Source organism: Amblyraja radiata, chromosome 3 (assembly GCF_010909765.2).
Source record: "Amblyraja radiata isolate CabotCenter1 chromosome 3, sAmbRad1.1.pri, whole genome shotgun sequence".
NCBI classification, from domain to species: Eukaryota; Metazoa; Chordata; class Chondrichthyes; order Rajiformes; family Rajidae; genus Amblyraja; species Amblyraja radiata.
In genome coordinates this window covers 100,985,024-101,010,188 of record NC_045958.1, presented here as the reverse complement: position 1 = coordinate 101,010,188, position 25,165 = coordinate 100,985,024, and the positions used below count along the sequence as shown (strand labels likewise).

The 25,165-nt window shown below is 43.9% G+C and overlaps 1 protein-coding gene across 4 annotated transcripts in view; it reads left to right on the top strand.

Moving 5' to 3' along the window:
- The window catches only part of gak (cyclin G associated kinase), a 129,732-nt gene that overhangs the window by 100,519 nt on the left and 4,048 nt on the right, over nt 1–25,165 (top strand). For 2 of the 4 annotated variants that reach the window (XM_033018426.1, XM_033018429.1), the window contains 5 exons: nt 2,901–3,056; nt 5,465–5,608; nt 8,050–8,169; nt 11,229–11,471; nt 24,037–24,185. In XM_033018426.1, coding sequence (XP_032874317.1) covers nt 2,901–3,056; nt 5,465–5,608; nt 8,050–8,169; nt 11,229–11,471; nt 24,037–24,185 — 812 coding nt within the window. Of the gene's footprint in view, nt 1–2,900; nt 3,057–5,464; nt 5,609–8,049; nt 8,170–11,228; nt 11,472–24,033; nt 24,186–25,165 lie in introns of all 4 variants that reach the window. The other 2 variants (XM_033018425.1, XM_033018428.1) reach the window with 1 other exon arrangement.

Below are 25,165 nucleotides of genomic sequence, written 5' to 3'. Positions count from 1 at the left end.
TTAGGACGCAGAGCGACCGGAGATACGATCCGGGAAACAATCGCATCTCTGGCAAGGTAAGAGATTGAAAAAAAAGTTTCCCCCACCCCCCACATTAAACAAACCAGAGAACATTAACACAAACTTTTAAAAACACACTAAAAATAACATAAAAGACGAAAAGACAGATTGTTGGCGAGGCTGCCATTGGTGACGGCGCCACCTGGTGGATCTCCTTAAGTAAAATGTAAAATGGTAAACGTTAGAATATTAGGAGAAGGAGTATACATCTCGTGTTGGTCGGCCACAGCATTCATCAAGGTCATGGCTGATTGTCTAACCCGCTTGCACCTTCCTGTTAAGTCCGTGTCCGTCGATTTCTATAGTATGCAGAAATATTAATTTCTGCTCGGAATTACCTCAATGACAGAGTCTCTGAAATCCTCTACTGGAGACTTCCACATATTCTCCACGGTTTGCATGTTACATCATATTTGTTTAGGGATACAGCATGGAAACAGGCCACTTGGCCCACCGAGTTCGCCTGGGTAGCTTACAACGCAATGGTTGAACATTTGAATTCTCCAACTGTAGATAACCTCGATAAAACAACTCTCCCCAATTGCCTTTTTCCCCCAACTCCCCACCCCTGATCCCCGCCTGACTTTGCACCCATCTCTCCCCTATACCTATGCCCCTTACCTTAGCTACACAATTCACACTTCGTCAATCCTCTCACTTCAACTACAGTGCCCTCCATAATGTTTGAGACAATGACCCATCATTTATTTATTTGCCTCTGTATTCCACAATTTGTAATAGAAAAATATCACATGTGGTTAAAGTGCGCATTGTCAGATTTTAATAAAGGCCATTTTTATACATTTTGGTTTCACCATGTAGAAATGACAGCAGTGTTTATACATAATCCCCCCATTTCAGAGCACCATAATGTTTGGGACACAGCAATGTCATGTAAATGAAAGTAGTCATGTTTAGTATTTCATTTCATATCCTTTGCATGCAATGAGTGCTTGAAGTCTGCGATTCATGGACATCACCAGTTGCTGGGTGTCTTCTCTGGTGATGCTCTGCCAGGCCCGTTTTTGGAGGCTAGTCCCCTTCAGTTTTCTCTTCAGCATATAAAAGACATGCTCAATTGGGTTCGGAACAGGGTGATTGACTTGGCCACTCAAGAATTGACCATTTTTTAGCTTTGAAAAACTCCTTTGTTGCTTTAGCAGGATGTTTGGGATCATATTCTTGCTGTAGAATGAACTGCCAGCCAATGAGCTTTGAGGCATTTGTTTGAACTTGAGCAGATAGGATGTGTTTATACTACAGAATTCATTATGCTACTACCATCAGCAGTTGTATCGTCAATGAAGATAAGTGAGCCAGTACCTTCAGCAGCCGTACATGCCCAGGCCATAACACCCCCACCACCGTGTTTCACAGATGAGGTGATATGCTTTGGATCTTGGGCAGTTCCTTCTCTCCTCCAAACTTTGCTCTTGTTAATTTTCGTCTCACCTGTCCACAAGACCTTTTTCCAGAACTGTGGTTGCTCTTTTAAGTACTTCTTGGCAAACTGTAACAGGGCCATCCTATTTTTGAGACTAACCAGTGGTTTGCATCTTGCAGTGTGGTCTCTGTATTTCTGTTCATGAAGTCTTCTGCAGACAGTGGTCATTAACAAATCCACACCTGGCTCCTGTAGAGTGTTTCTGATCTGTTGGACAGGTGTTTGGGGATTTACCTTTATTATAGAGAGAATTCTTCTGTCATCAGCTGTGGAGGTCTTCCTGGGCCTGCCAGTCCCTTTGTGATTAGTAAGCTTACCAGTGCTCTCTTTCTTCTTAATGATGTTCCAAACAGTTCATTTTGGTAAGCCTAAGGTTTGGCTGATGACTTACAGTTTTATTCTTGTTTCTCAGTCTCATAATGGCTCCTTTGACTTTCATTGGCACAACTTTGGTCCTCATATTGATTAACAGCAATAAAAGTTTCCAAATGTGATGGAAAGACTGGAGGAAAGACGAGATGCTGAGAGCTCTCTTATACCTGCATCAAGGAGGAATTTAAACACACCTGAGCTATTATAAATGCCTGTGAAGCCACGTGTGCCAAACATTATGGTGCCCAGAAATGGGGGGATTATGTATAAACACAGCTGTAATTTCTACATGGTGAAACCAAAATGTGTAAAAATGGCCTTTAATAAAATCTGACAATGTGTACTTTAACCACATGTCATTTTTTTCTATTACAAATCTCAAATTGTGGAGTACAGAGGCAAATAAATAAATGATGGGTCTTTGTCCCAAACATTATGGAGGGCACTGTATCTCCTTAAATCAAGGGCAGCACGGTGGCGCAGCGGTAGAGTTGCTGCCATACAGCGCTTGCAGCGCCGGAGACCAGGTTCAAGCCTGACTACGGGTGCTGTGTGTACGGAGTTTGTGCGTTCGCCCCCTGCCCTGCGTGGGTTTTCTTCGAGATCTTTGGTTTCCTCCCACACTCCAAAGACGTACAGGTTTGTAAGTTAATTGGCTTGGTATAAGTGTAAATTGCCCCGAGTACGTGTAGGATAGTGTTAGTGTGCGGGGATCGCTGGTCGGTGCGGACTCGGTGAGCCGAAGGGCCTGTCTCCGTGCTGTATCTCTAAACTAAACTAAAGAAATATCGCTGAACCGTTGAATGAATTCACCTCAGCTGTTAAAGTGAAAGAGTTGTCATGCTGGATATGATAGTCCAAATATGCCAGCACCATGCACAGAGGTAAAGACTCCTCTCCAGTCACCTGCTCATGGGTTGTTTGAATGTAGACCAATGCAAGTTGCCCTGGTGCACTTCAGATTGATCGGTGACCGATAAGAAGCAAAAACATTAAACCTATTTTATTTACTTTTTGTCGGCAGACTCCTTTGATCCGTTTGGTACTGGATTGCTGACAGACACGCCTGATGAAGCCGAGCCAGACTTATTTGGAGAGTTTTTCAGTCCTAATCCCCCATCTGTTTCGTCCACAAATGGTCTGCCTCACCCATCCTCCAGCTCAGATTTCTTCAACATGGGTAAAGTTGTCTCTGTGATCCTTACTACATTCTTCCACCTTTGCTTGCTGTCTCTTTGAATTTATTCAATGCAGGGAACATTCTCACAACTCTGGATCTCTATTCCTTGGAGCGCAGGAGGATGAGAGGCGATCTTATTGAGATAAAATCATGAGAGGAATAGATCGGGTAGATGCCCAGAGTCGGTAAATCGAGGACCAGATAGGTTTAAGGTGAAGGGGAAAAGATTTCGTAAGAATCTGAGGGGTAGCTTTTTCACATAAAGGGTGGTGGGTGTATTGAACAAGCAGCCAGAGGAGGTAGTTGAGGCTGGGACTATCCCAACGTTTAAGAAACAGTTGGACAGGTACATGGATAGAACAGGTTTGGAAGAATATGGAGAAAACACGGACAGTTGGGACTAGTGTAGCTGGGACATGTTGGCCGGTATGGGCAAGTTGGGCCAAAGGGCCTGTTTCCATGCTGTATCACTCTATGACTCTAATTCGTAGCTGTTGGATGCCTCTGCCCAGACTACAAGTCCTCTCTTAGATATGACTTTCTGGTCCTCATGTGTTCACGTTGAAAATACATGTTCCTTTCTCTTTCCACCAAGAAAACAATGGCAGTTCTTATGAATTAAAACTTCTTCCGAAAATGTTTTACATAATCTGCTGCCACTTGGTGAATATTGAAAGTAGTTAATGATTTTTTATGGGTGGCATGGAAACCACTTTAAAAGTTTCTAAGTACATTTTAGACGAGCTGCGATGTCAATTACTATGTTTTCTGGAACAAATACAAACTGGGTCTGTGTGGCAAGAAACTGCAGATGCCGGTTTACACCGAGATAGACACAAAATGCTGGAGTAACTCAGCGGGTCAGGCAGCATCTCTGGAGAGAAGGAATGGGTGATGTTTCGGGTCGAGACCCGTCTTCAGACCATCTTCAACTGAACTTGTAATGAACAGCTGAGGCAAATCTAAATTCCATTTTCTATCAGAAGCAGACATTAGAAACAAAAAAAAATTCAAATAGGCAGCAAATATTTTGATATATCACAATGTTGTACAATCATCTTGGCTTATTCTCGGGGAACATAGGAATTAAAGTCTGGATCACAATTGAGTTGATCATGAATGGCGTATGCCTCAAACCCTGGTTTTGAATCTAGTATTCAGTAAAGACCTACTACTTGTGTGTAGAAATGTTTCATTATTGTATTATGCAATGGCCTGTCTCCAATTCCATTAGCACCTCATATTCCGCTTGGGGAGCCTGCATCCGGCGGGCATGAACATTGAATTCTCCCAATTTTGTTAGCCCTTGCTGTCCCCTCCCCTTCCTTAGCCCTCGAGCTGTCTCCTCCCATCCCCCAGCCCTCGGGCTCCTCCTCCTCCTTTTACCTTCCTTCTCCCCGCCACCCCCTGTCAGTCTGAAGAAGGGGTTCGGCCCGAAACGTTACCTATTTCCTTCGCTCCATAGATGCTGCTGCACACGCTGAGTTTCTCCAGCATTTTTGTGTACCTCCAATTTCATTATGACAGCTTGTTGCTCTTGTATTGCATCATTTTTAAATCTTAATAAACCCTCCGTTGTTTTATGCACAGGGGCATTCAAATGACCGATTTTGATAACTTATTTTTATTTTGACAAACTTCATTGAGCCTGGTTGTCCTTTACAACAATGTAGTTTCCTTTAACTTCCTTAAGGGCCTGTCCCACTTTCACGACCTAATTCACGAACTTTTTTACTTGTGGACATTTTTCATCATGCTAGAAAAACGCCACGACCTACTTGATGCCACGAGTACCTACGACTAGCATCACGACCTTCTACGACCTACCTACCATCTCCTACGACCTTGTGATGACCATGGTGCGAGTATGAGTCAAGGGCAAACTCGGCAGTGGTCGTGAATTAGGTCGTGAAAGTGGGACAGGCCCTTTAATATCTGGAATCCGTCTGTTTCCACGTTGAATAAACTCAATGACTGAACGCCCGTTAGGCTTTGGAGCGAAGACTTATGAGGTTCACTGTCCTCCTTTGTCAAGTGGAAAAATCTATTAAACTTCAAAAAAATCACTGTGATTCCTAGGCACCTTATTTTTCCTCAACAGTTTCTCAAAGCATAATTTGAAAGAAGCAATGAAGCAAGGGAGTTTATACCCTAATTAATATCCTTATTGGAATGAGATTCTAATACTTCAGATACTTTGGGGATACAACATTGACACCTGCCCTTCGGCCCACCAAGTCCACGCCGACCAGCGATCATCCCGTACTCCAGCTCTATCATGTACACAAGGGACAATTTTGGGGTTCTGATTGTGGATGATCAGCCCTTTCTTGGCTGTTGCTTTTTAATATCTAATAATTCTGGGAAAATACTGGGGCACATACTCATCAAGTGTGTTTGCTTTCCAGGGGCGGCAGGACCTCCCGAGTCTTTGAAAGTATCTTCATCTGCTAGTCAGCCCGATCTGATGAGTGACTGGGAAGTATGGGCCACCAACACCAGCTCAACTCCACAGCAGAATAACCAAGCTGCCTTCGGCACTTCAGTACAAAGTAATCCAACTTTAAAAAAATACTTGCTCAGTCATACTGCTAGCGGGGGCTTTTGCTTCATGAAAATAGACGGGGATGAGATGTGGCATCTGAAAATCAAGGAAACTGCAGGCGCTGGAAATAGTAACAGAGGGCGTGGAAAGGTCCAGCAAAGGAACAGGCCCTTCAGCCCACAATGTCTGTACCGACCAGAATGGCAAGATAAACTAATGTGATGTTTCTACATGAAGCGTACCCCTCCATTCCCAGCATGGGGAGAGCAATGGGGGAACTCAGCTTGGTGGGGGGGGGGGGGTGGGCTGGCAAGAACAATAGAGACCTGTAGTGGTGGTGGGGGGGGGGGGGAGAGCGTGGAAGGGGGAACGAAGTAGGGACTCAATATTTAAGAGTACTTTAATGTTTAATGGTTGAGTATAAATAATCATCCCAATATTGTTATATAATCCTGCTATTAATACAGCTTCAAGAAAGGGGATTTCCTGATAAGATAAGTTTGGTTTAGAGTACTGTGGTAAGGACTCTTCATTGCAGCCTTGATGTTTTGTTTAGTTTAGTTTAGTTTAGTGATACAGCGCAGAACAAACAGGCCCTTTGGCCCACAGATACAGGCCCTTTGGCCCACTGAGTCCACACCAACCAGTGATCCCCGCACATTAACATTATCCTACACACACCAGGGACAATTTTACACATGCACCAAGCCAATTAATCTACAAACCTCTACGGCTTTTGGAGTGTGGGAGGAAACTGAAGATCTCGGTGAAAACCCAGGGGGTCACGGGGAGAACGTCCAAACTCCGCACAGACAGCACCCGTAGTCTCCGGTGCTGCAAGCAATGTAAGGCAGCAACTTTACCGCTGTGCCACCGTGCCGCCCATGCTGAGTGGATGCTTAGTTAATACTTGTCGGCACCTTGTGGCGACCCTTTTGTGTACTGTATGCAAGAACAAAGAATTTCCCTGCACCTACATGGTACACGTTACAATAAAGTATTGTCTGTCTATATCCACATGCCTATCTAAAAGTCTCTTAAACACCACTACCCTATCTGCCTCCTAGTAGCACATTTCGGGCATCCTCCACTCTGTGAAAACTTGCCCTACACATCTCCTTTAAAGTTTGCCCCTCGGATTAAATATATGCCGTCTCGTCTTTGACATTCCCACCCTGGGGAGAAAGGTGTCTATCCTATCAATACTTAAATCTGAAATAAAAACTGAAAATGCAGGAAATATCCAGCAGGTCGGGATACTTCTGTGTAGAGAGAAGCAGTAAACCTTGGTTCTGAAACCATTGGTCAGACATCCCGAATAAGAGGCAAAGACCCAAACCGTTGACTGTTTCTCTTTCCGTAGTGTGTGCCTGACTTGCTGAGTTTTTCCCAGCACTTTCTGTGAAACATAATATCGTTGTTTCCAAACTTTTTAACTTGAATTGGACCTAACATTTATTGTGACAAATCATTTATCACCTTGATCGCAGAAAAATGTAAGTCTATTCAGGCAGACCCTCAATCGAGTGAATCATTCTGCTTCAACTTAATGATCTCAAAATTGACTGTAGACAAAAAATGCAGGAGAAACTCAGCGGGTGAGGCAGCATCTATGGAGAGAAGGAATAGGCGACGTTTCAGGTCGCGACCCTGCTTCAGACTGTCGGGGTGGGGCGCGGGAAAAAGAAAGGAGGCAGAGACAGTAGGCTTTGTGGGAGAGCTGGGAAGGGGAGGGGAAGGAGGGAGAAAGCAATGGCTATCTAAAATTAGAGAAGTCAATGTTCAAAATTGACTAGACTGGTCGGCTGTACTAAGGTGTGTGCCTAAAGTACTTTACAATAAATCAAGTATTTAAATGCAGTGTAATTATTGACATGCAGGAATTATAACTCTCTTTACTTTACTTTAGACTTTAGAGATATAGCGCGAAAACATGCCCTTCGGCCCACCGAGTCCGTGCCGACCAGTGACCACCCCTTGCACTACCCACTAGGGACAATTTCAACTTTTTGCTGAAGCCAATTAACCTACAAACCTAAAGATAGACGCAACATACTGGAGTAACTCAGCAGGTCAGGCAGCATCTCTGGCTAGAAGGAATGGGTGACATTTTGGGTCTTCAAACTTCTCGACCTAAAATGTCACCTGTTCCTTCTCTCCAGAGATGTTGCCTGCCCTGCAGAGTTACTCCAGCATTTTGCGTCTATCTTCTGTGGCTTGGTGTAAATGTAAAAATTGTCCCCAGTGTAGGATAGCATTAAGGTGCGGGGATCGCTTGGTCGGCGCAGACTCGGTGGGCCGAAGGGCCTGTTTCCGAGCTGTATCTCTAAACTCAAGTAAACTAAATTAATGTCTTAAAAGTTGCTCCGATTCTGTTCACCTTGTATGACGTATTGCTCAGATATTATTCACCTGTAACTGAAATGTGTTGGGTTCTTCCTGTTGTAGGTTCAAGTTTCACTTCATCCTCTGCACCTGGGACTTCATCAGGTACATCGTTTGGTCAGTCAAAGTCACAGAGCTTTGATCCGTTCGCTGATATCGGTAACCTTGCCTCAGGTTTATCAGGTAATTGTTCTCCTTGAACTCGACAGCCATCACCCACACTTCCATCCTTGCAAATACCACCCCATCTTTGACCTCCTCGGGCTTATGGAAGAAGCGCACTGTTTGATATGATGCAGTACATAATATATAATAACTTGTTGCGTATTTTGTTGCATTGTGCACATGGGAAGATGCCAGGGATACAGGTAGTTCTGGTGTAATGCGATAGTCGTGTTCCTAAGAAACCCCGTGTGAAAGAAAATCACACTGGAAAAACATTGGTTCAGGTAGAGTTGCTGCCTTACAGTGAATGCAGCGCTGGAGATCCGGGTTCGATCCCGACTAAGGGCGCTGTCTGTATGGAGTTTGTACTTTCTCCCCGTGACCTGCGTGGGTTTTCTCCGAGACCTTCGGTTTCCTCCCACACTCCAAAGACGTACAGGTTTGTAGGTTAATTGGCGTGGTAAATGTAAAAATTGCCCCTAGTAGCTATAGGATAGTGTTAATGTGCAGGGATCGCTGGTCGGCGCGGACCCGGTGGGCCGAAGGACCTGTTTGCACGCTGTATCTCTAAACTAAACTCAATAGTGCCAATGGGGGAAATGGGATTCGGGGTTATAGTAGTAATGTTACAAAATTTTGAGATTTTAAAAATCAAGTCTGTAATTTATCCCATCAGATAAAGCATAAAAATAAGTTTAATTTGACACCTAATTCACTTTCATATCTCAAGTATTTAAAAAGTTATGGCCATTTTCATACTGGGAAATGAGCATCTTGTTCCTTATTGATTTTCCATGGACATAACAAAAAAGCTGTGATCGTGAACAGTCAAAAGCCCATAACTTTCTTAAAAATTAAGAGAACTGAATGAAATTTTCAGTTATCATAGATTGAAGCATTCTGAAACAAATATAAAATAATCTTACTTGGATATCCTGAAATTAAAGCATATAATTAGTTAGTTACCTAATTGTAGCTAATTTCAGACTTCAATTACTAGATCTAAACATCTATCCATTTCTTAATAAATGATTAACATTTTTAAATAGCCTAAATGTCCAAATAATATTCACAAATAATTCACAATAAAACATGATTTTTAAATCTCATTTACATTAATTTATAGGCCAAATGGAAGGAATTTAGTGTTTAATTGTTGTAAATAAATGTCCATTTAAATCAGCTTTCCAGTGGGTCCCTGTGGAACGCGCTGGTTTAGAACGTTCACATTGCGGTAGATTTGTACCCCCAAATGCCCAGAAAAATACTGCGGGATATAATGGGCCCAAAATGAGCTACTCGCAATATTAAATTTTGTATAAAGGGATCTTTAGAAGCCCTTTTTAATGTAAAAATATACAACCTACCTTCTGTGGTTTGCTTTATGAGACCCTGCGGTTGCTGGCGGTCGTGGGTTTAGAGATTGATTTTTAAACTACTATAACTATTATTCAAGGGCTTTAAACCTAATAATAGCTTTTGCGACGGGGTCTTCCAGCGATTTTTCATTAATAATTAACTAGGCTGAACATTTTCGATTGGAACAGCTTAGAGAAAATCGCGTTTTAAACCCGCCCCCTCTAAACGGCGCCAAAATCGCGCACACCCGCAGCGGCAGATTTTCAGCCACGCTTCAGGTAGGCTTTGCAACATACCTAGTTATAGAGCTTCAGACTTGCAATAACAAAGTTATTTTTACTGCAGGACTTTCAAAAACAAAGGTCTTTTTAATAATTAGTTTACATTTGTTACTTCAAGCCAAGAATCAAAGACGAGTCGCACCCTGGCCACTCCCACTTCTCCCCTCTTCCATCAGGCAAAAGGTATACAAATGTGAAACCGCACACCTCCAAATTCAGGGACAGTTTCACTCCCAGCAGTCGTCAGGCAACTGAACCATCCTATCGCAACCAGAGAGCAGTGCTGAACCACTATCTACATCATTGGGGTCCCTCGGACTATCTTTGATTGGGCTTCATCTTGCACTAAATGTTATTCCCTTATCATGTATCAACGGCTCAATTGTAATCGTGTTGTCTTTCCGCTGGCTGGTTAGCACGCAACAAAAGCTTTTCACTGTACCTCGGTGCACGGGACAGTAAACTAAACTGAAACCTCTCCTCACTCCCTCACCGTTTCCCTACCCCTCTCCTTTTCCCCACCCCTCTCCCTCTCTCCACCCTTCTCCCTCTCCCACCCCTCTCCTCAGTAAACTAAATAACAATAAACTAAACTTAACTGAACATCCAAACTGACTACAGGTCACATCGATTAACAGAGTATCGTTGCACAAATATCGATAGAAGCGATGAATTGTTTATCAATTTGAATGGCCTCCCACAGTGCAACTGACTGACTGTATTCTTAGGAGATAATGATGTACTGCGGGAGGTTCTATTCATCTATTCCCTTGACTGTTTTTTTTTCCAAGACAACTCTTTTTTTTCTGCTTGTGAATTTCCAAAATAACGTTTAAATGGATTTCCAGTTCCCGTTTGAAATCGTGATTCGGCCCGTAACACAAACAATGTTCCCCAATTCATTACTCACATTGTATCAAATCACCGGTCTGGGAACATGTGTTACGGTAGAATTACCTGTATTCACAGATGAAATAATGTAAAATGGCGCAGTTGATAGATACAAAATGCTGGGGTAACTCAGTGGGTCGGGCAGCGTCTCTGGAGAAAATGGACAAGTGCCGTTTCGGGTCGGGACCCTTCTTCAGACTGATTGTATTGGGGTTGGAGGGGTGGGAGTCGGGGGTGGGGAGGGGCTCGAGTCGGGGTGGGGGGCGGGGATTCGTGGGGGAGATGGGGAGTCGGGGGACGAAATGAAACACAAGACAAATCAGGGCTGCCAACAGTTGACCTCAGACACAGGTCCCCTGACAGGCCGATCAATGACCAGAGACAGGTGTGAGCCCAAGAGGGATACATCGTTGCAGACTGTGGCGCTGGTTAATGGACTTTTAATGGAGGAAGGGCGGGGAGAGAGGGGTGGGTGTGAGAGAGGTGTTTGTAGTAGTTACAGTTGTCTTGCTGTGCTGTTAATGACTGCGTGTGGTGCTGTGCCAGGTTCGGCGAGTGGAGGGTTCACATCAGGAGGGACAAGTGCTCAGAAGGCCACCCAGCCAGCAATGGGCAGCAGTCCGTGGCAAGCAGCTCGGACATTGGGCGGCAGCACTCCGTCACGGCAGCAGGCTCCACCCCCAAGGCCAGCGCGGGCAAAAACAGCAGCCCAGAACAAACCTAACTACAACTTGGCTTTCAGCGTGATCGGAAGACGGGAAGAACGAGGCATTCGAGGGCCTGGATTTGGTACGTTTTGGTTTGCTATTTTTCCTACCATTCAAGTATTTTTATCAACCATTAAAAAAAATAATCTGTGCTTCAATTACATTACATGTATAAATTACAAGATGGAAGCATGATTTATTTTTGTGTTATGTGTAATTCTTTGTGTTAATGAAATCCTACATACAATCCAAACTCCATAAATAGGGCAGCACAGTGGCGCAGCGGTGGAGCTACTGCCTCACAGCGCCAGAGACCCGGGTTAAGGGTGCTGTCTGTATGGAGTTTGTACGTTCACCATGTGACCTGCGTAGGTTTTCTCCCAGATCTTCGGTTTCCTCACACTCTCCAAAGATGTACCCGTTTGTACGGTAATTGGCTTGGCATAAATGTAAACTGCAAAAATGTAAATTGCCCCTAGTGTGTGTAGGATAGTGTAAGTGTGTGGGGATGGCTGGTTGGTGCGGACTCGGTGAGTTGAAGGGCCTGTTTCCGCGCTGTATCTCTAATCTAACTAATCTGTCCATATTGTTTAAGAAGGAACTGCAGATGCTGGAAAATCGAAGGTAGACAAAAATGCTGGAGAAACTCAGCGGGTGAGGCAGCATCTATGGAGCGAAGGAAATAGGCACCATAGATGCTGCCTCACCCGCTGAGTTTCTCCAGCATTTTTATCTACCCTCTGTGCATGTCCCTTTCCTTCATAAACCCATCACAGCAGTTCTTACATTGTCCCTTTTCTGTTCTCTAACTGTATAGAGCATTCTATGGCCTCAAAATGTAAACAATCTTCTCTCACCCATACTTGTCTTCATCGGTCACAGTAGAAAAGTTGGGACATCATGTTACAGTTACACGAAACAATGGTTAGATGGAATACTGCGTGCAGCACACTGATGGTGGTAGCACGCCTAGATAAGGTGGTAAAAAAGTCTTGCTTTCATTGAACAGGTCATTGTGGATAAGAGTGCAGAAGTCATCATGCAGCTTTATAGGACTTTGATTAGGTCGCATTTGGGATATTGTTTGCAGATCTGGCCGCCCCATTGCCGGAAGGATGTGGAGACTTTGGAGAGGGTACAGAGAAGGTTTTGCAGAATGCTGCCTGGATTAGAGCGTTTCAGCCACAAGGAGAGGTTGGATAAACTTGGATTGTTTTCGCTGGAATGTTAGAGGTTGAGGGGAGATGCGATCGAAGTGCATATAATTATGAGAAGCACAGTCGGGTAGGCAGTTGTAACCTTTTTCCTCGGGTGGAAACCGGAGGGCACACTAGAGGGCACAGCTAAAAGGTGAGAGGGGGAAAGTTTAATGGAGATGTGCGGTGCAATGTTTTATACAGAGTGGTGGGTGCCTGGAATGCATTACCATGGGTGATGGGTGGAGGCAGATACAATAGTTGCATTTAAGAGGTTTTTAGATGGGCTCATGGAAGTGCAAGGAATAGAGGGATATTAATCATGTACAGGCAGAGGAGATCGTTTTAACTTGGCATCATGTTTGATTCATACATTGTGGACCACTGCTGTACTGTTCCATATTCTCGTCTCCATGCGAAAGGAAGTCCCCTAATTTGAGAAAGGACATTCTTGCTATTGAGGGAGTGCAGCGTAGGTTTACAAGGTTAATTCCCGGGATGGCGGAACTGTCATATGCTGCGAGAATGGAGCGGCTGGGCTTGTACACTCTGGAGTTTAGAAGGATGAGAGGAGATCTTATTGAAACATATAAGATTGTTAAGCGTTTGTACACGCCAGAGGAAGGAAACATGTTCCCGATGTTGGGGGAGTCCAGAACCAGGGGCCACAGTTTAAGAATAAGGGGTAAGCCATTTAGAACGGAGACGAGGAAACACTTTTTCTCACAGAGGGTGGTGAGTCTGTGGAATTCCCTGCCTCGGGGCAGTGGAGGCAGGTTCTCTGGATGCTTTCAAGAGAGAGCTAGATAGGGCTCTTAAAGATATTGGAGTCAGGGGATAAGGGGAGAAGGCAGGAACGGGGTACTGATTGGGGATGATCAGCCATGATCACATTGAATGGCGGTGCTGGCTCGAAGGGCTGAATGGCCTACTCCTGCACCTATTGTCTATTGTCTATTGAAGGAGAGGATTAAGCTAGAGTGTGGAGAGGAGTCACAAGGACGTTGCACAAGGAGTGGAAAACTTGAGTTATAAGGAGAGATTGGAGAGGCTGGGTTGTTTCCCCATGTTGAGCTGCGGCCGTATACAGGTTAGAAAATGTTGACCGTTTAAAATTATGAGGGGCATAGGACGGGGAATAGCCACAGTATTCTTCCCAAGGAAGAGGGCATAAGCTAAGGTGAGGGGGGTAAACTTTAAAGGGGATTTGAAGGGCATGTTTTTCACACAGGTGGTGGGTATATTGAACAAGTAGCCAAAGGAGGTACTAGGTTCAGGCACAATTACAACGTTTAGAAGACATCTGGAGGTACATGAATAGAACACTGAACCCTGCAGTGAAAGCACATCCCCATAGTCAATATTTATAACTGTACAATACCTACCTTTGTGCTAGACTGATATATTAATTTATAATATATATTTTTATAATACTATTCTGTGCAATATCTTATATTCTGACAATGACCTTCTGAGTGCAATATCTTGTATTCTGGTAAGGGTGCATACGTAGCATAATGCATATGCGTATTTGAATCTGTGTGTTTGTGTCACAGTATGTGTACGTGAGTGTATGGACAATTTTTATTTTTCTCACTTTTTACTGTTATTTCTTTTGTTTTTTTTTACCTTGTACATTTGTGCTCCGCTCGGGCAGTGCGCCTGAATGTTGTTGTATGATTCACTCCAATGATAATAAAGTAATAAAGGAAAGTAAAGTAAAGTAGAAAGGTTTAGAAGGTTATGGGCCAAATACAGGCAAATGGGATGTGTTTAGATGGAGATCATGGTTTGCATGGTCAAATTGGTCTGAATGGCCTGATTCTATGCGGTGTTAATTTATGGATCTCCATGTTTCTTGCTATCATCTGAAATCTTAGTCCTCTCATTTAAGGCTGTCATCCAAAATTATTTAAATCCATCTCTTCTTAATCTCTCGCGATCATGGTTTAAACTTCCTCCATTCTGATTTTAATTCGTAGTCATGTGAGTGACTACGTGAAGAACCCCGCCAGGACGCATGCGTGTCATATCGCTTTCACGCTTGTGAAACGCCAGGCGGGGTGGAGCGCTGTTTTTACACAGGGGGGGGAAGCTGGACAAAATAGTGTCCACAAGTGCTGCGAGTAAAGCTGGCTAGGGAGGATCGCAAATTTGCGGGAGCCAGCAGCAGCTGAAGGCACAAGCCCCGTAAGTGTGATTAGCTGTGCAGACTTTTGGTCCCGCGCCGGCCAGAACACCACGGCCGGGCGGGAGACTATTCAGAATGGGGCCGTCGACTTTGACAAGTCGAAAACGGCAGGAGGCGGGGTGGAACGACGTTCCCCCATAGCGACAATTTAAACCAGGACCTGCAGGTAAGAGTACTCTGCGGTCTTTTTGTGTTTTCCCATGCTGATTACAGGTAGGGAGCATGGAAAAGTCGAAGAAACCAACGAGGGCTGCGACAAAGCTGGTGGGCCAGCAGCGGCCAGCGGCACTTGAATCACCTATAATGGGATCAGCTGTGCCCGATGTTGCCTCCGCACTGGCTAGATCCACTCCGCGGCCGGGCGGTAAGGCAAAACAAAAAACCATCAAAGTCGTGGACTCAGATGAGTCCAACTTTGAGCAGCCGCGGGCGGCCAGCGACCGTGAGCGCTGGAGCCGGATGGAACGGTGTGTGGAGCATTATCTCCAACGTGACAGGCTCCGGGAGATGGAGTCGAGTCACTGTGGCTCTATGTAAAACCCACAGCAGCACCTCTTGTAGGGCTGCACAGTGCTTCTCCCTCGTCAGAGGGGAGTACTGGGGGTCAGTTCTGGGCTGATCCTGAAGAGGGGTTTGCAGCTGCTTTAAAAGTAGTAAATGATTTTATTGAATTTTTAGACAATAAGCAACACTGTGCAGCCCTTTTCGTTGACCTATCAAAGGCTTTCGATACTGTGGATCATGCCTTATTGTTACAAAGACTATGCAGCATCGGTTTGTCTGATCAAGCTGTCTGTTGGTTTAAAAACTATCTATCAGGCAGATCCCAGTGTGTGCGAGCAGAAGGTATTACTTCTAGCTCTCTTAATGTATCCAAGGGTGTGCCACAGGGATCGGTTCTAGGACCTTTATTATTTACTATTTATATTAATAGTCTAGATCATAAAGCTCCGAACGCAATTTTCACTTTTATGCTGACGACACAGTGATATATTGCTCTGCGTCTACCCCAAATCAGGCTCTCTGTCAGCTCCAAACTGCTTTTAACACTGTGCAACGTAACCTGTGTGATTTAAAACTTGTTTTAAATGCTGACAAGACAAAGCTCATGCTGTTCACTAAAGCTAAATCAAAGCCCTCGGACCTCCCTCCTATCACCACTTTGCAGGGCTCTGTGGTTGAATCTGTGTCTCAATATAAATATCTGGGAATTATAATTGACGATTCTCTCTCTTTTAAACCTCATATCCAGCAACTTGTGAAAAAACTAAAGATAAAATTAGGTTTTTACTTTAGAAACAAATCTTGTTTTTCTTTTGAAGCCAAAAAAAGACTTGTTGCTGCAACGTTTATGTCTGTGTTGGACTATGGTGATGTTTTATATATGAATGCATCTTCAAAATGCATACAGTCTTTGGACACGGTCTACCACGGAGCACTGAGATTTGTTACTAATTTTAAAACCCTCACGCACCACTGCACTTTGTATGCTCAAGTTGGATAGTTTGCCCTGTCCACCCGCAGACTCCATCATTGGCATATCCTTATTTATAAGACTATCCTCGGCGTTCTTCCTTCATACCTGCAGAAGTATGTAATTCGAAAAAGCACAGGAACTTATCAGCTCCGCTCTGAGGACTTGTTCTTACTAACTGTACCTAAAGTCCGTACTGAACTGGAGAAATGGGCATTTAGTTATGCTGCTCCCTTCGCATGGAACCAGCTGCAGAATGAACTGAAACTTAAGGAGCTGGTTTCTATAAACAGATTTAAATCCCTTCTTAATGATGTTGAAGCGGGCTCTTCTGTCTGTACATGCTTTGTTTGATGATGTTCTGACTGTGACTATATTTATATGTTCTCTGTTGTTTTTTTTAAATTATTGTCTGTAACTGTGGAACTGTGCTGCTGCCTGTCTTGGCCAGGACTCTCTTGTAAAAGAGATTTTTAATCTCAATGAGACTTATCCTGGTTAAATAAAGGTTAAATTAAAAAATAAAATAAAAAAGAACAGAAATCAAGTGCAGGAACGTGAAAATCTACTGGACATGGTGTCCAACTTCATACAGCCAGACCAGACTGGCCAAAACCTGGAGGACACCTGACACCGGGTAACTGTATATCCCTGAATGTTCCTGTAGTAAATAATTGTATATGGACACTCCTAAACAGCGGGGATAACAGCTTTCAACCGCACAGTGGATGAGAAGGACATGTCACAGGACCAACAGGATGCACTGGCACTGCTTTGCGACACACGGCCATAGACAGCACCCTTATGCACCCACCAGTAGAACAAGACCGACTGGTGAAAGCTCGAAGGTCCGGACACCAAACATGAGTCTTTCTTAGGCCATGGCCCAGACCGGCCTTCTTGGAAGATACGCAAACCTCCAACATCAACCAAACCACAAACCCAGACACCGACGCCTCAACATCAACGAAGGATTACAAAAAGAAGTAAACCTGCCACTGGTAACTATAGAGGTAGGTGGGTCTGGTTCCCTACAAATTGCAGGGAGCATGGAGGTTGGGGGGAGATTACTCTCATTTCTGGATGCATGGAGTATGTTAACTACCGATATTTATATTTTAAGCAGTATCCAGGGATATACAATAGAATTTATACACAAGTACAGCCCTCCAGTTCAACATATACCGAACCGAATGTTCGTACTTTCCGGTAAAGAAAAATCAGAAGCGCATGCTGAACTGGAGCGGCTTTACGCAAAAGGGGTAATTGAAATATCCCAACACGAACCGCTAGAATTCGTGTCCAATATCTTTACCAAAAACAAAAAAGATGGTGGTTGTCGCATCATCATAGATCTGACCAAATTGAATACATTTGTACAATATATTCATTTTAAAATGGAAACCTTTGTTACTGCTAAACAATTGATTTCCAAAGGTTACTTCATGGCTAGCATCGATTAAAAAATGCTTACTATTCAGTGCCTATACGAGGTGACCACAGATGTTACTTAAAATTCAACTGGATGGGACAAAATATGACAGTATAGAGCGCTGCCAAATGGGTTAACATCAGCCCCCAGGCTGTTCACTAAAATTTTGAAACCAGCCCTAGCGTTTCTACGGAAACGAAAACACATGGTCATGGCATATCTAGATGACATACTTATTGTGGGCAAAACTTTGGAATTGGCCAAACAAACTGCAACAGCCACAAAACAGTTATTTGAAAAACTGGGGTTTATTATCCATCCAGTTAAATCTAAATTAATGCCTTCCACTTCTATGGACTATTTGGGGTTCACCATTGACTCAGTTCACATGTCGGTTTGCCAAAGGGAAAGGCTATAGACTTAATAGAGGCTTGCAATAACCTCATTGACATCAGTAACCGTCGTTCCAGATTGGTAGCAAAAGTAATTGGCAAAATGGTGGCTGCTTTTCCAGCCACACAATTTGGACCTTTACATTACCAACATTTACAGAGAGCAAAAATACAAGCACTCAAAATCAATGCTGGTCATTTTGACAGACCAATGAAGCTACCAATCAAAGCTATAATGGAACTAAAATGGTGGATAGATAACATTTGGCTTTGTTTCAATCCTATCATTATCAGCAACCCTTCTATGGTGCTACAAACTGATGCCAGTGCACTTGGTTGGGGTGCCACCAATTCCATCTCCAGCTGTGGAGGTAGATGGACTGCTCAGGAGGCATCATTATTACTAACACTGGGCATAAACTACCTGGAAATGTTGGGTGCATTCTATGGCCTAAAGTCATATTGTACTGGGTCATATCACCAGCATGAGACGGCAGCCTGTCGCGTGCAGCTGTGTGTAGTGTACATTTATTTTAGTATTATATAGGATTATTAGTGTGTATGCTTAGTTAGTATTTTAGTAGACTACATATAAGTGTTATAGCTACAACTATTGCGTGTTGTTGAGTTCTTAATCAAGACTTAACCATACTATCTGGGGGAACGGGAGTGGAAATATGTGCCTGATATCGGCCAGACGGGCGGAGCAAACTGCCGTAGTATATACCCGTCAGGAACTGCTAAGCCTGGTACATGGCTCAATATTCGGGATTCGACATGACATATCGAGGGAACTCTTACAGAGGAGACATCGGGGAACGCGTGCAGGGGTGAAGAGAAACAAGAGGAGGTTGACGAGAACATGGAGAGAGACTTTCAAACCAGCCCTTCCATCTATCACCTTGGGAAATGTTCGCTGTCTAACGAACAAATTAGACGAATTAGAAACCCTGGTCAGGTACCAGAAAGTGTACCGGGAGAGCAGCATTGTTAGCCTGACAGAGACGTGGCTGACGGAACACATGCCCGATTCTTTGATCAGTTTCACCGGCTTCAGGTCGATACGAGCGGACAGGGACACCGGAGCGAGCGGTAAGCAGAAAGGTGGGGGGCTTTTACTGCTCGTCAACAACAAGTGGTGTAACCCTAATCACGCTACTATCAAAGAACGGATATGCAACAAGGACATTGAACTTTTAGCGGTTAGTTTAAGACCATATTACCTACCCAGGGAGTTCACTGTGGTGGTAGCCATTGTTGTTTATATTCCTCCATCTGCCAAGGCGGAAGTCGCGTGTGACGTGCTGCACACCACTATAGCGGGACTCCAGTCCAAGTACCCAGAGGCGTTCATTGTTGTGTCTGGAGATTACAACCATGTCTGTCTCTCTAAGACTTTGCCCACTTTTAAACAGTTTATTGACTGTACAACCAGAGGTGATAAAACGCTGGATCTTTTGTATGCAAATGTGAAAAATGCATACAAATGTACTGCACTGCCCCCTCTTGGTCGATCAGACCACGACATGCTACATCTCTCTCCCTCCTGCACCCCAGCTGCCAAGAGGCTGCCTGTCACCACCAGAACATCAAGAGACTGGTATCCTGAGGCAGATGAAGCCCTGAGGTATTGTTTTGAGACAACAGATTGGGATGTGTTCTGTGAGGAGTATGGGGAAGACATTGACGGACTAACAGAATGCATTACACATTACATCAATTTCTGTTATGATGACATCATGCCATCCAGGGTAATTCGTTGCTACCCTAATAACAAACCTTGGATTACCAGCAGCCTGAAGGCCTTACTAAATGAGAAGAAAAAGGCTTTCAGGGAGGGCGACAGGAATAAAATCAAAGAATTTCAAAAGAAACTGAAGGTGAGGATTAAGGAGGGGAAAGAAGCCTATAGGTTCAAATTAGAACGACAGCTGCAGCAAGATGGTGTGAAGCAGGTATGGGCTGGAATTCGAAAGATCACGGGCATGAAGCAGAAAGGTGGTACACTGCCTGATGGTGAACAGAGTCTGGCTGATGATCTGAACAGATGTTTCAACAGATTTGACTGCCCCACACCACCCCAGCCTCCCCCACCTGGTCTGCTGACCATTGCTGCTTCCTCTCCACCTCCCCTCCCTCTCTCCATCATCTCCATCACTCCTGAGATGTCACCTGTACGGAGTCCCCTCTTTCCACCTCCCACTCCACCGGCAGCCCCACCTATGACTCTTCATACTGCTCAGGTCAAGGTGATGCTGGACAGACTGAAGCCAGGGAAAGCAGTGGGGCCTGATGACACCTGCCCAAGGCTACTGAAGACTTGCTCTTCAGAGCTGTGTGGTATTCTAACACACCTGTTCAACCTGAGCTTGCGTCTACAGAAGGTTCCAAGGCTGTGGAAAACATCTTGCCTGGTACCTGTCCCAAAGAAGACCCATCCCACTCTCCACAATGACTACAGACCAGTAGCGCTCACTTCACATATAATGAAGACATTTGAGAGACTTGTCCTTTCCTACATCAGGACTAGTGTGTCAAATCAAATGGATCCTTTACAGTTTGCATATCAGCCTAACATCAGTGTCGATGATGCCCTCATTTACATGCTGCAGAGGGTGTACACACATTTGGACACTACTGATGCATCTGTAAGGATTACATTTTTTGACTTCTCAAGCGCCTTCAACACAATTCGGCCCCGACTGTTAGGGGAGAAGATGGAGAAGATGAAAGTGGATCCATCACTGGTACTGTGGTGTTTGGATTACCTTTCCCTCAGACCACAGTATGTGCGCCTACAGAACAATGTCTCAAGCACCATCTTGAGCAGCACAGGGGCTCCACAAGGAACTGTGCTGGCTCTATTCCTGTTTACCATCTACACAGCGGATCTCCAATATAACACAAACAGCTGCTTTTTGCAGAAATTTTCGGATGACACAGCTGTTGTCGGCCTCATTAAAGGGGGCAATGAGGAGGAGTATAGAGACATAATAAGTAACTTTGTGGAGTGGAGTGCACACAATAACCTCCATCTTAACACCACAAAAACCAAGGATATAGTTGTGGAATTCAGGAGGGGGAGGAGGAGGACTCAAGCAACACCAATCACCATTAAGGGCACTGAGGTGGAGGTGGTCGCTAACCACAGGTACCTTGGTGTGCAGCTTGACAGTGAGCTGGACTGGAAGTGTCATATGGAGGCGGTGTACAGGAAGGGACAAAGCCGACTGTATTTTTTGAAGAGGCTGAGGTCATTTAACATCTGCCAACCCCTACTGTGCAGTGTCTACCATTCAGTGGTGGCCAGTGCTCTGTTTTTTTGCTGTGGCCTGTTGGGGAGATGGCGCCCGCATAGCGGACAAAAACAGACTGGACAAGCTGATCAGGAAGGCCGGCTCAGTGGTCGGGGCTGAGCAACGAACGGTCCAGCAGGTGGCAGAGGCCAGAACTCTGAACAAACTGGGTTCAATAATGACCAACCCCACTCACCCACTCCATGCCCTGAAGGTGATCAAGAGCAGCATCTTCAGTCAGAGACTGATTGCACCAATGTGCAAAACTGAGAGACATAGGAAGTCCTGTTTACCAGCTGCTATAAGGTTATATAATGCGCATAAATAACTGCACTTTTTTTCATTAATTGTATTTTAACTTGTATTTTAACTTGTATTTTAACTTGTTAAGTATGGAAGCTATTTGAGGAAATGTGTGGTGTTATGTCTGTCTTGAAGCTGTCGTGGCACTGTAATTTCCTGTAAAGGATTATTAAAGGTATAATCAATCAATCAATGTTAGACTACAGATTGACAATACCACCGTGGTAGCATATATCAACCACATGGGTGGAAACAAATCGACATCATGTGACAATCTGGCTAATACAATTTGGCAGTGGTGTATCCAGAGAGATATTTTGATATCAGCTACTTACCTACCAGGTAAACTAAATTTAGTGGCAGACACCAGGTCACGCAAATTTAATGAAAATACCGAATGGATGTTGAATAAAAAGTATTTGTTGATATTACAGCACGATATGGAACACCAGATATCGATCTATTCGCATCCAGGCTTAATCACCAGTTATCAAACTATGTTTCGTGGGAACCAGACCCTGGGGCAGCGGCGACAGATGCATTTTTGCTGCATTGGGGGGGAAATTGTTTATTTATGCATTCCCTCCTTTCTGCCTCATCAGTCGGGTATTAAGGAAAATACAGCAAGACTCTGCGTCTGGTATTTTGGTAGTACCCGATTGGCCTACTCAACCATGGTTCCCAGTGATACTGAACATGGTATTAGAACCATGTATCACCATCCCGAATAGACCAGACTTATTGGTTCATCCCGTAACAAGGGATAGCCACCCATGCCATAACTATTTGAATTTATTAATTTGTAGAGTTTAAAAATACCACTACTACAGCTGGGACTGACGGACCGAACAGTGAACATGATTTCGGCGGGCCACAGACAGTCCACCAAAAAACAGTATCTGGTCTATATCAGGAAGTGGGAGATGTATTGTCACAAAAACAGCATCACCTACAGAGATATGAACATCCCGTCTGTTCTGGAATACCTGGCAGGCCTCCATTATGATGAGGGGCTCAGTTATAGTGCCATCAACTGCGCCAGAAGTGCCCTATCAACTTATCTATGGCAAGGAACAGAGCGTCACTCTGCTGGGACTCACCCACTGGTAACAAAACTTATGAGGGGAATTTTTAATCCCCCAAGAACCAGGTACTCCCAAATATGGGATGTGAGTATTGTTCTGAAGATGCTCAGGAATTGGTCTCCAGCAACAGCTCTGTCCCTACATAGACTGACATTAAAAACAGTCATGCTAATGGCATTGGTCACGGCACAAAGGGTACAGTCATTACATAAATTAAGACTGGGCACATGACTTCTTCATCTGAAAATATTACGTTTCATATTTATGAATTAGTAAAGCAGAACAGACAGGGATCAGCAGGCCTCAATATAGAATTTAGGTCTTACCCAACAGATGATCGTCTCTGTATAGTAAGACATTTGTCGTTATACATAGAGAACACGTAAATCATCAGAGGCAATAAGGAGGCACTTTTAGTCAGCCATAAGCAACCACACAAAAGAGTGACGGTCCAGACCATCTCAAGATGGCTGAAACAGGTTCTAATACAGGCTGTGATGGATACTAATATTTTTAAATCTCATTCCACCAGGGCTGCAGCTACATCGGCAGCTATGCAGTTGGATGTACCAATGGACCAAATCCTCAAGGCAGCAGGATGGTCAGGGGGAAAACATTCCAACTATTTTATCATAAACCAGTAATTAAACCTGGAACATTTGCAGAAACAATTTAAGTTCTGTAATTTAATTACCCCATAAATAGGGGCTATAATTTGTGTTAATCAATTCATGGATTTCAATGTCGGATTCATGTCTAAAATATGTTGACACAATTCCTCCTACAGTCATTAAGGCAGATGTGATGCATGGACTCGTTTCCACGGCATGAAATCACAGAGCTTTGAAATCTTCACGTAGTCACTCACGTGACTCCGAAGTAAAATAGTAAGATTAAACGAGAACTTACCAGTTCGAAGTTTGATCGTTATTTTATGAGGAGTACGTTGAGGGAATATGTGCCCTCCGCTCCCACCCATGATCATATACTCAACTGGTATTTCTTCTCTAACCTTACTATGTTTAAGTCATTACAGTTATCTGTGATTTCACACCGCTGCTTTGAAGAATGACACGCATGCGTCCTGGCGGGGTTCTTCACGTATTCCCTCAACGTACTCCTCATAAAATAACGATCAAACTTCGAACTGGTAAGTTCTCGTTTAATCTTGCTATTAAATCGCCACAACTTTAAAAAAGGTTTTCTTCGTCAATGATTCATACTCATTAACGAAGAATAGTCGATTCCTATTAATAAGATTTTATTCTCACACAGCAGGACCAAAGCCGAAAGTATCTGCAAGTGACTTTCAGGATCTGTTGTCGGATCAGGGATTTTCCAGTCTGTCGGATAAAAGAGGACCAAAAACGATTGCTGAAATGCGACGGGAAGAGATGACTAAAGAAATGGATCCTCTCAAACTAAAGGTTTGCAAAATATATACAGGCCTCTTGAATATCTGAGTTTGAAATTGATATTTTGTAACCAGTACTGTGAATGTAACACGCTTAGAAACGTTTAGAGGGATATGGCACCAAAAACACAGGCAAATAGGATTATTTTAGATGGTGATCTTGGTTTAGCATGAACAAATTGGGCTGAATGGCCTGTATTACACAACGAATCTCCACATTTCTAGCTTGAATCTGAAATCAGTGTCCCGACCTGGAACATCGCATCCATGTTCTCCAGGGATGGTACCTGACATGCTGAGTTACTCCAGCATATAGTTGAAACTGGCACTTGCTAAAGTTCAGTGATGCTCGTGATGTTGCACGATAGTCTCACTGTGCACCTGCAGACAGGTAGCTCAGGCTTTGCACAGGTAAAAGGTAGAAGTAAACAAAGACAGGAGTAAATCATTCAGTCCTTTGAGTTCGTTCTGGCATTCAGCCAGATTGTGACTCATTAATTCCTTAGTGCTATTAAAACCCTGGACATATCCCATATCCTTGTGCTGTGATGAAGCTTTACAAACATTGCCACTGTAAATTTACAATGGATTACTTTTCCTTCAGTTGAAAAGATTAACTGTTCATTGCTATAAAATTATACTAATTTATTTGCTTCTCTGTCATTTCTGGTTCTATTTTTTTGATATGTGGATTTAGCTGATACTTTGGCCCTTTCAATGCATGGTGCTGTTCTTAACTTATCATACGTGAGGCTGAAACAGCATACAAATTATTCAAAATGCTGGAGTAACTCAGCAGGACAGGCAGCATTTCTGGCGAGAAGGAACGGATGACGTTTCGGGTCTCGACCTGAAACGTCACCCATTCCTTCTCCTCAATGATGCTGCCTGTCCCGCTGAGTTACTCCAGCATTTTGTGCCTACCTTCGATTTAAACCAGCATCTGCAGTTCTTTCCTATACTATTATTCAATGCATTTTTTATAGATAATTG